This window comes from Juglans regia, chromosome 1 (genome assembly GCF_001411555.2).
Source record: "Juglans regia cultivar Chandler chromosome 1, Walnut 2.0, whole genome shotgun sequence".
NCBI classification, from domain to species: domain Eukaryota; kingdom Viridiplantae; phylum Streptophyta; class Magnoliopsida; order Fagales; family Juglandaceae; genus Juglans; species Juglans regia.
In genome coordinates, this window is record NC_049901.1 from 10,490,096 (window position 1) to 10,505,579 (window position 15,484).

The 15,484-nt window shown below is 34.6% G+C and overlaps 1 protein-coding gene across 1 annotated transcript; it reads right to left on the reverse strand.

Moving 5' to 3' along the window:
• Nucleotides 1–3,810: 3,810 nt before the first annotated feature.
• On the reverse strand, nt 3,811–7,838 carry LOC108996119 (wall-associated receptor kinase-like 22). Its single transcript, XM_035689662.1, has 2 exons — nt 6,950–7,838; nt 3,811–4,997 (listed from the first exon to the last, which is right to left on the reverse strand). The coding sequence occupies exons 1-2, from the start codon at nt 7,836–7,838 to the stop codon at nt 3,811–3,813; spliced, it is 2,076 nt and encodes a 691-aa protein (XP_035545555.1).
• Between the last annotated feature and the right edge of the window lie 7,646 nt (nt 7,839–15,484).

Genomic DNA, 15,484 nt, shown 5'->3' on the forward strand with positions numbered 1-15,484 from the left:
AGGTCGAATCCTTTTGAGGAGAGGGGAATGATAGGAACCAAGGTGGGCCTACTCTTAAAGATCCTTTGCAAGTTCCAGATGGGCCAATTACAAGATCAAGGGCCAAGAAGATCAAGGAAGCAATGCAAGGATTGGTGCAATCCACTTGGGATGAAGCCAGCAAGAGCCCAACACTGAAGATGGGTCTGAAAGAAGAAGAACCAGCTTTGATCCACTTTATTCAAGCTGTGGAAGACATGACTTAGAGATACGGCCTATTGTTATTGGAGGCTTCCAATTTGGTTAAATGATTTATTTTATTAGTTTAGAATAAGTGGGCTTGAAGATGCTTGGCTCACATGTCTTATTTCTTTTGAACTATGTTTTTGGGAAGGCCTTGTATTTTGGCCAATGGCTTATTTGGAAAGTTACATTTTAGGAACTAGGGTTTCATCAATTTATTGTAGGGGTTACTGTAGCCGCGCGTACTGTAGCCGGTACTGTTCATCAAGGGTAATTTTGGGTAAAAGGGGCTTTATTTTGGCTAGGGTTTTGATTAGGTTTGGGTTTAAAAACTCTTTGTAGCCTCATTTGAGAGATTAGACAATATTGAATTTTATTTGTGAGTTGAGTTTTCTCCTCTTGTTCTTGATTGAACTCTTGAACTTATCAAAGGTAAATCACAACCTTTGTGGCGTTCCTCCATTGTAATCTGGGTTCTTGAGACGGGTTCTTCAACGGGTCTAGATTTTAATATAATCTAGGTTCTTGAAACGAGTTCTCATCGGGTCTAGATTCTCCATCCTTGACTTGATTTTTGGCTTTCTTGGGGAGTTTTTAAATTGATTGTGGGTTCAAGGGAATTCATTCCCGCGGGTTCATATCACAAGTGATGAAGTCATCTTCATCCACTAGTTTGCCAGTACCCTAAAGAGAAAGAGCCAACGACTTGGCTTTGTGGAAATAGTCCTCCAACGAGGACATGCCTTTGGTGAGTGTTTGAAACTATTTGTTGGATCCGATCCCTTGTATGACTTACATACAAAGTTCTCAGCACTTCCCAAGCATCGTGGGAGGATTCACTGCTAGATCACCTGAGACAAGGGTGCATCCGAGAGTTAGCTATTCAACCAACCAAGTATAAGTTGATCAATATGAAGCCAGCGTAGAGCAGCAGGGTTGGATCGTGACATTCCATCTACACACATAATGGTTGGTGTTGGACAAGGAATCTCATTTTTTACATAGCCTAACAGGCCATGCCCACGTAACACAGGGACTACTTGTGCTTTCTAAATCAAGTAATTTGAGGAGGCTAACTTAATGGAAACATCAGGCAAGTTGGTTTTAGTAGGGGGAATGTGGCGCCCCCGACCCCCATTACAAGAACACGGGAATCGAGACACCAGGATGGTGACAACACGGTCACGCATCTCAACGATAGTGCCAAGTGTGTGTACATGCAACAATGTACAAAAACAACGCAACGGATAATTAAAGTCAACTAATTATCAGAATTGTTAACACAATTTAAACATCAGTACAAGTAGTTTAAAAAGTTATACAGTCATCCCAAATCACTCCTTGGGCAGAGCCGAATCCTCAGGCTCACCCTCAGCTTCATCTATATCAAAATCTGCGTTACCAAAAACGATACCACAGGTAAGTATAAACCAAACAACCATGAGATTATAAATGCATTAATGCAACCAACATGCATGCATATGATGAAACATTCATTATGCCCCAAAACGTCATTTTCCCTGAAAATGAATAATTTTCCAAAGCATGCCAAAATTCCATTTTGGCCCAAACATATCCGTAAAATATTTTCCCAAAAAATGATTCACACAAAATCCATATCCAACACGCTATTTTTTCAGAAAATAGTCCACTAATCTATTATTACCATATGCACCATGATCTCCCTTAGGGACCATCTGCACGTCCTGGCTTCGTAACAATGCCCAGTTCCGCGCCCAGCGCGTTCATGGCCAAACATCCTCTACGCAACGAGCGATGCCCAGTTCCGCGCCCAGTGTGTTTTGGCCAAGCATCCTCTAGCCGCTCTCGAGTGACCAAAGAAGCTCCATCGAGATAATGCCCCATCTCAGCTTAGGGTCGTGATACACACGCACCCAAAAATATTTCTTACATGAAAACCCAGTTTTCATTAAACACATGAACATGAATACAATTGCACAAAAACTCAGTTTTCATTTACAAACATGATCATGCGTGCAAATATATAATGTACATGAACAACACAATTCCCAACCAACAATTCAACACAACCCAAATACACAATCAAACTTCCTCCACTAAACCATCCGACGCCCGTACTCCTCGGACTCAGTCCAGCAAAACCAACCAGATCACAGTGTAATGAGTTAGTGAAAAAATATATTTAAATCACGAAAGTTCTTTGAAAAATACTTACAGTGCTCTCTTATAATTCCCAAAGGATCACGGAGTTGCAAGAAGTGGCAACACAGCAACAAAACAGTGCCAAATGCACTGTGGCCGTGAGTCTCAAAAAAATCACTTTTTGAACGACGACAAAGCAAGATCCGAGATTGATAGAGTAGGGCTTAGGGATTTCAGTGAAGCTAGTGGTGGTGGTGGTTGGCAGTGGGTGGCGGCGTAGAGGGCGGATTACAGCCAAAATGCTCAAAACAGAAATATTGATGAATGTGCTTCATCGGTGGCAGATCGGAGGTGAGGATGGGTTCATTGGGTTGCTAGGAGGTCGAGAATGAAGTGGTGAAGAAAAGGTGGCCGGAGGTGGCACGACGACAGCACTGGAGCGAAGAGAACTCCCCGGTTTCAAGTCGTGCCTGGAGGAGAACGACGGCGAGTTAGGGGTTGAGATTGAGGGGAGATGGTCGTCGGCCAGTGAGGAAGCTAATGGGAGGGGCGGTGTCAGACACGGTGGGGCGTGGCGGTGACTGGGTGGAGAATAAGAAAACGCACTGGGAGAGTGGGGGGTGCAGCGCGCGGGAGAGAAGAGAGAGAGAGGGGGGGGGGAAAGAAAAATGAAGGGAAAGAAATGAAGTTCAATCCTCACATCTTGGGTCACACAAATGATCCAACGGAAACGATTTCAAAACAGCAAGTTAAATAAAATAATTCAAACGTAGTGATTAAATGAAAATAAAATAGTTAAAACCAACAATAACTTAATTTAATATGAAAATCAATTTAAATGCATAACAATAATTAATATTAAGAAATCACATCAATTTAATTTTAACAAAATTAAAAATCATAAAAATAAACCAACTAAAAAAAATCTGATAACTTTAAAACAAGAGAATAAATTTTTGAATAAATAAAAATAATCATTCAGTAAAAATACAATAAAATATGGGGTGTTACAGGGAAAATCCATGGATTCAAATTCATCCATAAGTAGGACCGACATAGAAGAGGATGAAGACATTTTTGGAATCCCGTTGGCGCTCTGATACCATATAAATGAATAGCCCTTGCATCATGCAGGGTCTCTGTATTGATTTATATAGAACTTTACATATTACAATACTAGCTATTTACAGCTAAGGTGATAGTGAGACAATGTTGTACATGATAGTAAGACAATGCTATACATAGAAATAAATTGCTACAATCACGTAGTAGAAAATATGGAGCAAAACATGTTGCAGTGATTCACGACAGTAATAGAGTAAACTTGTCTCTTCAAATCCATGTTCACAGATAGATTCATGATCAAATTATCATTAAGATACAATGTAAAAGAAAACCATGCACCCTACTAGATGAAAATGTATACATATATATCATTACAGCACAAGTGTTTTCTATACCCTATTAAGAAGAAATTGGCAAAAGATGTTGATCGCTACTATCCACACATGATGTTAACGTTGTTGATGTAGAACCAGCCCATTGCCCATACATTTCAGTTCTAACATAATCACCCTCTTCATATTTTTCCTGATCAAGGTTAGAAGCGCCTTTTCTCGACGTTTGAACGGCCACCAACTCCATTGAAACTTCTTTCATCGTAGGTCGTTTTTTTCCACTCAAGTTCAAGCACCGTTTTGCAAGATTCGCAACCACAAAGACCTCATTTTCACCTTCTTTCAAAACTCGATCATCAAGGATATCAAACAAATTGTTTTCTTCCATTGAACGAATGAAATACGAGGCTAAACCTTTGGTACTTTCTGTTCTTAATGAAGAGATTGCTTTTTGTCCAGTTAATAGCTCAACAAGGACAACTCCAAAACTATAAACGTCACTTTTTTCTGTATACTGACTAGTTTGAAAATACTCAGGATCCAAGTATCCAAAAGTACCTTGTACTTGTGTGGTCAGATGGGTTTGATCAATTGCAACAGATCTTGAAGTTCCAAAGTCTGCTACTTTAACTCTATACTTTTCATCTAAAAGTATGTTTGTAGACTTGATGTCTCGATGGTAAATGGGTGAAGAAGCTGCTGAGTGCAAGTAGAAGAGAGCTTCGGCGACATCTGCGGCAATTTGTAAGCGCATATCCCATGTTGGGGGAAACTCTTTGTTTTGGTTATTGAGATATTGGGAAAGAGTTCCATTAGGAATAAACTCATAAACGAGTAGAGGAACTTCTGTCTCCAAACAACAACCAAGTAGTTTAACCACATTCCTGTGGTTAATTTGTGAAAGAATAACAACTTCATTAATGAATTGTTCTAGTTGTCGTTCATCAATTATCTTAGACCTTTTTATTGCGACAATGCTTCCATCTGATAGCATTCCTTTGTAAACCGTACCTTGTCCTCCCTGACCAAGCATTCTATTTACATTAAACCGGTCCGTGGCCTTCTCTAACTCCTTTGAATCAAACAATTTAGTGGTTTGAACATTGATTTCATTGGAAGATAATTGTTGCTGTAACAATAGTCCACCGTTCCGTTTAAAGAACTTCTCTTTCTGCTTAATCAACTTTCTTTTATTTACTGCTTTGTAGGACAACCATCCACCAATAAGTATTACTACTAGCCCAAGACTAATTCCTGCTCAACTCAATGAAATAGTGAAAAAGATTAATACACTCGATGAAAATGGGAGAAAACGTTATATTCTAAAAAAAAAAGAGACATTATTTTCTAATTGTTATATGATTCAGACGTCTTTCCTAATCACAGCTTGATCATTATATGATTTTTTTTTTCATTTTATTTTAGATTAATTTGAGTAGAATTAGTTGAATTGGAAGATGGAAGTGATCCTGGTTTCTTTGTTGGGTGACACTTCAGATCAGAAGCTAGCTAGTGGGTCGATGCTGATTACTGCAGTTCATGCTGCAAGTAGCCGTGGTATAAAGCCAACAAATTAACCAACTTTGGGGGGATTATATATAAAATCTGTTTGATGTTAGACCTAATTAATAAGTAGTAGTCATGTCTACATGATTATATATTTGTATTAATCTCGGATTGAATATGTGTATTTCTGGAATAGTTATATATAATTTTATGCCATCGTGCACGGTACTGAACTTAAAAAACTCAGGAGTAAGACGTTAGGTTTAAGGTTAAGTTTTAATTTATCAACAAGGCAGGTGCTATATATCCATATTAATTAAATAAGAAGACATCGATCATTAGAGAGAGTGAGAAGACATACCTATAATAATGATGGCAAGCCTGGCACTCCCACGAGTTGGGATTGAGATTGGGATACAGTTATAAGACCCCCAAGTATTTTCACAACGTGTTTGATGACCACAATAGTTATTAGTTGAGTTTTCACATTCGTCAATATCTGATATTGGAGTTATAAACACACTTAGTAGTATAGAATATATATATATATATATATATATATTATATACACACACACATGTATATGTGTGTGCGCGTGCAAAAGCAGGAAATATATTTACACTATCAACAATATCTATATATAGTAAAGAGACTTGCTACCGACATAATTAAATTACACAAAAGTTAATTCATAAATTAATGTGGTTTTATGAGATCCGTTAGATTTAATTTATAATAAAATAAAATACTTTATAATATGACGTATCATATGATTAAATCACGTCAATTTATGAATTTATTTTTATGTAACTTTTTTATAACTAAAATATTTTCTTATTGTATAAGTACAAATCGTATTTTCGAAGTAAGAGAGATAAATATGCAAACTAGAATACATACATAAATATAGAAATATATGGATATTCATACAAAAGCAGTTAATTTCTTATGAGTCCACCAGTGGGATTTGTTTCACCATTGAGTTATTTTATTTTAGTTTTAAGGAAACACTTTTAATTAATTATATATATAGATATAATAATTATAACTAAATAAAGAGGGAGGGGTCCTTGGGCCGGTGCGACTAGGGGAGGTTTGGGAGGTGAGATGAGAATTTTGTGTTTTGTTTTGAAGTTTAAAATATTATATTTTAATATTATTATTGTTTTGGGATTTGAAAAAAGTGTATTGAGATTTAAAAAAGTTGAATTATTTATTATATTTTGTATGAAGATTTGAAAAATGTGTAATGATGAGATGAGATGAGATGAGAATTTTGTGTTTTGTCTTGTACCCCAAACCTGCCCTAACCCACCTATACACGCATCAATATTACAGCTCTTTAGAACTCACGATAGGCATTATAAATTAATGTAAAAAAAATTCTATTTATCATATTTACATCACATATTACTTATAATTTTTAATTTTTTTCTCTTGTTAAATATGTAATGTATACACGATGAGTAGAAGAACTCAATTAATTTAAAAAAAATAAAAAAAAATATAATGTGTAGAGATATTGATGAATAGTAAAGCTCTAAATATAAACAAACAAAAATAATGGTTCGACATATATTAAAACCAATACTTTTTTTAGATGAAAATATAATTTATATGTTAAATATAATTAATTAACAGTCGATTTAACAAAAGAAATTAAAAATAGTAAATAGGCATTATAGATGGTAGAGGTTTACCTTGACATCCTTCAAGAACATAGGGATTTCCATGGAAGCCGCGATCGCATCTACATCTGGAAATGTAAGTAAAGCTCCAATCAAAAGAAGAATAACCGCCGGAGGCACAGCTACTTGGTGGCGAGTGATTCGGATCTACTGGAAGCAAACTTTTGGTAGTACTATCAATCACCCAATCCAATACCACTGGAAAGGATATATTTGGATTTGGCATTTCGAAATTGTTCTCAAACCACTGCCGTTGTACCAAGAATGCATACCTGCATTCTCCGACTACCTTCTCGGAATAATCTGATCTTGGCTCTATTCTTGCAGTGAATGATTGGATATCTTTGGGGATTGTGGTTTGGCAGCAGTCAATGTCCTGGCAACTTTTTCCATTTCTTGATGATATTGTTTTGTGATCGCAAGCGGACTGGCACACTGCACCAATTGAGACTTTCCCATCGTTGGACCATATTGAGGCAGCGTTGTTGCAACCCATGGAAACGAAGGAGTTGCCACTGCTGGAGAAGACAAAAGGACTTCCTGCTAATTCTTCTTTGAATGTGGTGGTTGGATCATTAGTACAACTCGTAAATACCGGGTAGTTGACCCGAACTTGGCCATTATCTAATAGAATCTCCAGCACCTCCAGGTTGAACCGCCTTATGACAGGTATTCTGGACTTACCATTGAAAGTGTCAGTTTCATTACATACGATTTCAAACCATTTGGAAATATAGCAACCATCACCTATTCCATATGGGTACGGAATGCTAACATTATTCCCACTGCATTCTGCTGGACATGATGGACTTCTTGTTATATTTGCTGCCAGTGCGAATGCACAGATTGAACATGATAACAGAATTATCTGAAACCCTAATCTCAGTAGTATTCCTGCCATCTCTCTCTCTCTCTTTCTCTCTGTGATGATGAAGAATGGGAGTGTGGTGAAGCTGCTAGCAAAAACACCAAGGCCCCGGTTTTTATAATGTGATTCACGCGTCCTTGAGATGTTTCTATGGAATTTGCCTATAAAAGAATATAGTTTCCAAGAAAAAGCGACCTGCAATTTTGAGCTGTGGAAATTATTATACTTCGATCAAGTAGTTTTTCAACTTGCCCGGCCATTACTCTTTTGTTGTGAAATTTTAAAGAAAAAGCCTAAATATGCAAATGAGCTTTTTTGTTTTTATTTTCTTTTTTTAAGCATTTTTTAAATATCCTTAATCATTAAAAAAAATAAAATAAAAATATAAATTTAGTAATAGTCATTTCTTTAATCATTATAAAAATAAAATAAAAAATAAAGATATATGAATAAACATATATTTGATAGACATATTCGAACTCGTCATCCCATAACACATATTTTACATATTTTAATAATATTTTTTATTTTTTATTTTTATTAAACTAATTAAATTGTACTTATGATCTATACCTCATATATTTATTATTTAAAAAAATTTAATATATATATAGTATATGAGAATGATAAATATAATTATTGTCTTTCTTTTTCTTGTCTCTTTTGATTTCGTCCAGTGCCGGCCTTGTGTGTAGTGTGCAGAGAGAGCCCAACGTTAGGTCTATATAGACCTTGGAAGCGTCAAAACTCCTTTTCCGTTTGTGACCTCTCTCTCTCTCTCCATTTTTTTTTTTCGATCCGATTCTCACGTTAGCTTTTCCTTAGCGTGTCCAATGTTTCAATGTGCATTATCTTCTATTATCACCTTTCCAAGTCTTTGCAAGTCCAGCTTCTACACTACTCTCTTAAATTTTATACTTCTTTTATACTTTTATTTTCAATAAATATAGAAAAACGCTTGTTGCACGTATCTGGTACAAACAGCGTGCAAACTTGACTGACGTAGAGACACTTGATGAGAGAGAGACCAAGCTAATGAGAGAGATGAGAGAGAGCTGAAGATAGGGAGAGATCGAGCTGTTGAAGCTGGTGAGAGAGAAAGACCAAGTTGATGAGAGAGAGAACTGATGAGAGAGAGAAGAAAAATTCATTTTAAATCTGATGTGATATGGACGACTGCACGCCTGTTGTATCTATCGACTGTATATAGAAGAACTGATAAATATATATCTTCTGGCACACCCTAATGTGCCTTATAATTCTTATCTATTTTAAGGGTGCATTTAGTTTCCAAACTCAGTTGAGCTGAATTCAGTTTAATTTTAAATTAAGTTTAACATACAAACACTCAAATCTCAAATTATTAAACTCATCCTAACTTAAAAGTTTCTTACACGTGAGACCCATAATATTTTTTAACTTAAAACATCTTATACGTGGGACCAACAACCTTTTCAATTTTCTATAAAAAATATTAAACTCATATTAACATCCAAACATACTTTAAACTCAATTTAGATAAGCCCCACGTATATAATTCCCTTCACTACTTAAGTCACTACTATTTATAAAGAACTCAATTCAGCTGAGCTCAGCTCAAGATCCAAACGCAGTCTAAATTCTTTCGTTAAGATAACATTTAAAGTTAAGTGAGAAAAATAATTATTTCAAAATTAATAAAAATATAAGTAATTGTGATAATGATGTATTTAAAATAGTAAAATTATGCACAAATTTAGTTATAATTACACTTCCTAACCAACGTATTACTGGTCTCTAACAATTGAAACGACTAGAAAAAACTAACGATAAAAAACTATATAATATTTTTTCTTAGCAAAAATCTTAATGAAGAGTCAAAATAATACAAATACTAAAAAAAAAAAAAAAATTTGGATGCCTAATTCAATATTCACTATAAATGAAGTTTTAGCCGGCCAATACAAAATACAGTACTCCTTGCAAACAATATATTAGCCTTACAATTATATTCAAACAAGTTACTCCCCTTTTCTCCTCTCTTTGTCGTCTGGTCATAGAATTCAACATATATACGCAAGTGGCATGGGCATTTTTCTTCGTTCCACACTCGCCCACACAAGCTCGTAGAGTCCCTTCAAATATGTTTTTTTTTCCTCTCTCTGAAGAAATTATCTATGCCTTTGATCTGAAAGTCTAACCATGATGAGTGGCCGACTACACCGCCCAACAAATAAATTGCAAATAATTCAAGACTATACGTAAGAGTTATACTTTTTCTAGTCGAGGAAGGGAGCTTCGGCGGAAACACAGAGAAGGAGGGAATCGGGAATTGAGGAGACAAAAATGTGAGCTGAACGATAAAGAGAGAAGAAATGGTTTTCAATTTTGAACGAAATGAATCGTTTTGTTTTTTTTACGTCAGTCTTATTTGCATGCCGTTTGCATCAAACGCTTGCAACAAGTGTTTTTCAGTTCGATATATGGATACCAAATTAATTCCTAGAACTAGAAAAGAGATTACCTTTAGGTGGTGGTTTAAACAGTGAGATGAGATGATATAGTTTTAGATAAAAGTTAAAAATTAAATAAAATATTATTATAATATTATTTTTTAATTTGTATTATTATTATTTAAAGATTTAAAAAAATTAAATTATTTATTATATTTTATATAAAGATTTATAAAAATTATTATGATGAGATGAGATTATATGTGTTGATAATTTTAGTATTGAAACTAAGTATTGATGCTTTATCTATAGAATCCTGTTATCGATGTCGCCAATAAGTACTGATAATTTCAATCGTAATTTAGTTTTCTTTATATATAAATATATATTTTTAATATTTTAAAAAATATACATAAATCTATTAATAATAATTTTCTTAATTATAAGCAAACGAAAATAAAATCATTTATAGATCCAAATGGACAGTTTATCGATTACCATGCATTTTCATATATAAATATATATTTAATTTTATCTTTTTCTTTGTACTAGTCTGGCTAGTCTAGTCATGCTTTATGCTTTTCTCTGAAACCCAACGACAAAGATATTAATTAACACGGGGAGTAAACGAAGAAAAAGAAAGAAACGATGATGGAAAAACGTACGACAGCAACGACGAAACTTCGTGGGATAGAACGACGACAAAGACCTAAACGTTTGATTATAAAATAAGATGAAAAATAAATTAAAATTTAAATAAAATATTATTAAAATAATATTTTTATTTTAAAATTAAAAATTAAATTATTTATTATATTTTATGTGAGAGTTTGAAAAAACTAATCTAATATAAAATATAATTAATAATTAATTTTTTCAAATTTTAAAATAAAAATTATATTCTAATAATATTTTATTTAACATTCATCTCATTTTATCTCATTTGTATAAATAAACGAGATCTTAGGAGATACTCGAAAATGAGAGATAAGAATTTTGTGAACAATAATAAGATGATTTATGAGTAGCAATAAGATAGTTTGTGTTCAATATTGATTGCTTTTGGAAAGAAAATGAGAAAAAGTTAAATAAAAAATATTATAAAATTAAAATATTATTAAATATTATTTTTAATTTTAAAATTTTAAAAAAATTAAATTACTTTTATGTTCTGGTTTTCCTTTGAAATGTCATTTGAACCTACACTACAACATAATTTGTCTTTTGTGACAGAGGAAACTGTCACAAAAAATTACCAAAATGTCACTAAAGATATTTGTTGATGGTTTGAAACCGTCACCATGACTGTCACCTAATATACATCACAGAAAATAATTGGTGACGATTTACTGTTGAACCGTCACTAAAAATATTTTTAGTGACGGTTGGAGGTGTTCCGTTTGGTTTAACGTTCGAACGTTTCGTATTTCTGTGACGGTTGAGATCTGTCATAGAAAGTAACGTTCGGACGTCCAATTAAACGTTCGAACGACAACCGACCGATTGGCATTCGAATGACAGAAGTTGACGTTCGTTGATTGTAGTTCGAATGTATCATATTTACGTTCGAACGTTAATGCGTCCGAACGTTAATTACAATCAACATTCAAATTTATGTTCAAACGTTAACGAACCAATGTTCAAACGTAAAGAGTTTAACGTTCGGAAGTTATTTCAAATGTTAGCAAAGAAGCATTCGAATGCAAGTGGTACGTTCGAAGGTTTGTTTGAAAGTTAATCGTTTAATCATTAGAACGTTTTGTTCGTTTGAGGGTGAGTACGTTCGAATGTAGAGGCCTACATTCGATTGTTACTATACAATTTTATGTATTCACGTTCGAATGTTTTTAATTTACATTTGATCGTACATATCAGAAATACTAATTTCATAAAATTTAAAAACATACCAATTATATCATATTATATACCATCAATTAACAACTATCGATGTCTTATAAGATTTTAAAATTAGATATTAAAACTGGTTATTACCCTAATAAGATTTATTTCTTCTTTTTTCCTCGCCTACCGTGATTCTTTTGTAACAATATAACATGCTCCATTTACATCATTATCTCCCGTTGCACTTGCTCTTGGACTTCACTGCGTATTCTTTCCTCCTGGTCTCTCTGCTGGTCCTGCAAACGCGTCTCTAAATGAGACTGTCGTTCTAAGAGAGATTCTAACTCTTGCTATCTCGACATCATATATTCATTCTCACGCCGTACAGCTTCTAAATGTTTTGTAAGATTATTAATTTGCGAAGTCGATGAGGTTGAGGATGATGAACATCTATGCTTGATAGATTGTCCCAAACCTCTTACCATACTAGACTGCGGCCCGAGCACTTGTGTGAATATGTTTAGGAAAACTCTGGAGGCAAGCGCTTCTGCGCACCCATGCGCACCGAACCGCTGACATGTCACTAGTTTTAATGAAGAACTCGAAACGAACCGTTTGGAAAGGGAGACGAGACTTCATTTGAGCGGGACTACGAATTAAATCGAAATAGGAATTCAAAACGCACAGTTTTGAACCAAGTGAAGGAAACAGAGAGACGCTGGCTGTTCTCTGGTTTTGCCCCAGCGAAGTGAAGGAGACGAGCCCCTCGTTTGCCCCGAAGCACACTTCTCTTCAAGCCGTCGAAACCTCCCATTTCGATTGCCTAATCTCTTCTCTTTAACCCCCAAATTTTTTTCCCATTTCTCTTGCCTAATTTCTTCTCTTCAAGCCGTCGAGGGATCTCTTCTCTTCAAGCCGTCGAGCGCCTCTTCCCAGCGAACACAGCTGCGGCCACCGGTTCTCTCTCTCTCTCTCTCTCTCTCTGTGTGTAATAGATAAATACGCATTTGATTAATTTTGTGATGTGTATATATGTTGATTTTGTGGTTTTTCGAAGTTAGGTTTCGAAGTTAGGTTTCGAATTTAGGTTTTGAATTTAGGTTGAAACATGGCCATTCGCATCCTCTGTCAATGTGGTTTAGATGAGATTAAATTAAGAGAAATTTGTCATGGTAAGAAGCTTGTGGGCATATGAGGAATTGCAGAATCATCTGTAATTCTTTGGAAATTGTTTGGAAATTGTTGGAAATTGTACTTTAAATGTTTGGAAATTGTTTGAATTCTTTGGAAATTCTTTGGAAATTGTTTGGAAATTGTTGGAAATTGTCATGGTAAGAAGCTTGTGGGCATATGAAGAATTCGCATCCTCTGCCAATAGGATCCTCCTCTCCGATTGTGATTTTTGTGATTTTTGGAAGCCATGTGGAAATAGTTGGAAATTGTACTTTAAATGTTTGGAAATTGTTTGAATTCTTTGGAAATTGTTTGGAAATTGTTTGGAAATTGTTGGAAATTGTCATGGTAAGAAGCTTGTGGGCATATGAAGAATTCGCATCCTCTGCCATTAGCATCTCAGTAGTAGAACTTCCAGCTGGTGGCTTGTACAAGTTGAAGTTTAGTTGAAGTAATTTATAACATGCGTGTAGAGTTGCTGAACAAATATTGACATATCTCCATATGCATGCCATTTCCATTAACTACTATGTTTTGCAAACAACTTCAAACTTCAAATATCTTTTCATTCTCTAATGCATATGTGTTTATAGCTGGTGATGTTCAGCTTTTGCATCCCTACTCTGTTTTTCTAGTTGCTTGTTTAGTTTTGGGTTTTGTTGGTAATTTAAGCATGGAGGAAAAGAACAATAAGAGTGTAAATTTGCTGTGAATGTCTCATCTAAGATTCTCATATGATGTAGCCTAATTTGTTGGTGCTTCTTCTAGCTTTGGAAGTCGATATGTGCTTCCCACTCTAGGAGGTAATACCTAAAAGCATCAGTATCATGAATTAATTTTTTCCAAGAACATGTGATTTTTTTCCCATAATAGAGAGTCCTCTCATTTAAATTAATTGTCAGAAACCATCCTCAATACACCAAGATCCCTTGCAGATTGCAGCTTGGGGACAATAAAATTATTAGGACCAACACCTTCATATTCTAACCATCTTGAAATCAAGGTGTCCACAGTAGGGAGTCTCCCTACTACAGCAAAATTTATAAGAGAAACTACCCAAAACTTGTCATTGACAAAGTATCTAAACGCACAACTCAAATTCCAACAGAACTCAGGAAACCACTAATGAAACCAAATATATATACATATAACACTCGGAACCACATAACAAGTGCATAATTTCCTATGGTGTTAAACAAGCAAACAGGCATACACCACTAGTTTTAAGTGAGCTAATATTTAAAGTTTTGCTAAGTTTTTGTAATTTGTAAAGTTTTGGTAATATGCGGAGTAATATTTAAAGTTTGTTGGGAATATGTTTGTGGAAGCCCGCTTCTTCATTAGGATGTCATCGTCAGCTTCTTCATGGACTTCGGCGAACAACCCAATGTGCACCTGTGGGAAGCCCGCAAAACTTAGAACATCGAATACGCTAAGAAATCCGGGCCGATCATTTTTTGGGTGTCCAAATTACAATACAGAGGTAAATTTTTTTTTTTTTTTGAACTTTGACGTGCATGTTGGTTTCCCAGAAAGTTTAATATTTTACGTTTGTTTCTTTATAATCAGGGATTACCACACTGCAACTATTTCAAATGGGCAAATCGCAGTGAGGAAAGAGAAAAAGATCTTATGAAGATAGAACTTGAGTTGTTAAGGAATGAGGAAGAGCTTCGAAGAAGAGATGAAGAGATTGTGAAGTATAAGTTGGGAATCCACAACGACCAACTTGATATTCAAAGGCAACAAGCAAAAATCCGGCGTGAACGCACACTACTTAAAATCTCATGGATTTTTTTTTTATATTAATTTCATTGTATTGCATCTGTAAACAATGAAACCATATTACTCGAGGAAAATTTGTACATACTTTTGTGGCTTTTGTTGTGTATAACCTTAAGCAACTAGTTGAGAAATTTAGTTGTAAATGATGCATGTGCATCAATAGTATTGTATATAATTTCAATGTATGAAGAAATGTGATTTTTATGAGACAAATTATTATTTATACCTTGGTCATGAGTGTCATAAATTGATTATTCTGACATGGAAAATAATGAAACATGCATATGTGTTCTCATGAAAGTACTTTAAACAGTTAAACAGATCATGGCAAATTGTTGAAAAAAAGAAACCATCTACAAATTACATGCAAAATTCTACAAAACAGTAACATAACTTCAAGTCTCTGATTTCACTTTAACAAAATATAACTTCATTGGTGTCCCCGAT

Excerpts from the sequence above, each read along its gene's own strand:
- LOC108996119 (XM_035689662.1), bottom strand. The coding sequence starts at position 7,838 with ATGGCAGGAATACTACTGAGATTAGGGTTTCAGATAATTCTGTTATCA. Across the intron at positions 4,998-6,949 it reads TGTTCTTGAAGGATGTCAAG|GAATTAGTCTTGGGCTAGTA; the intron begins GTAAACCTCTAC and ends TGAGTTGAGCAG.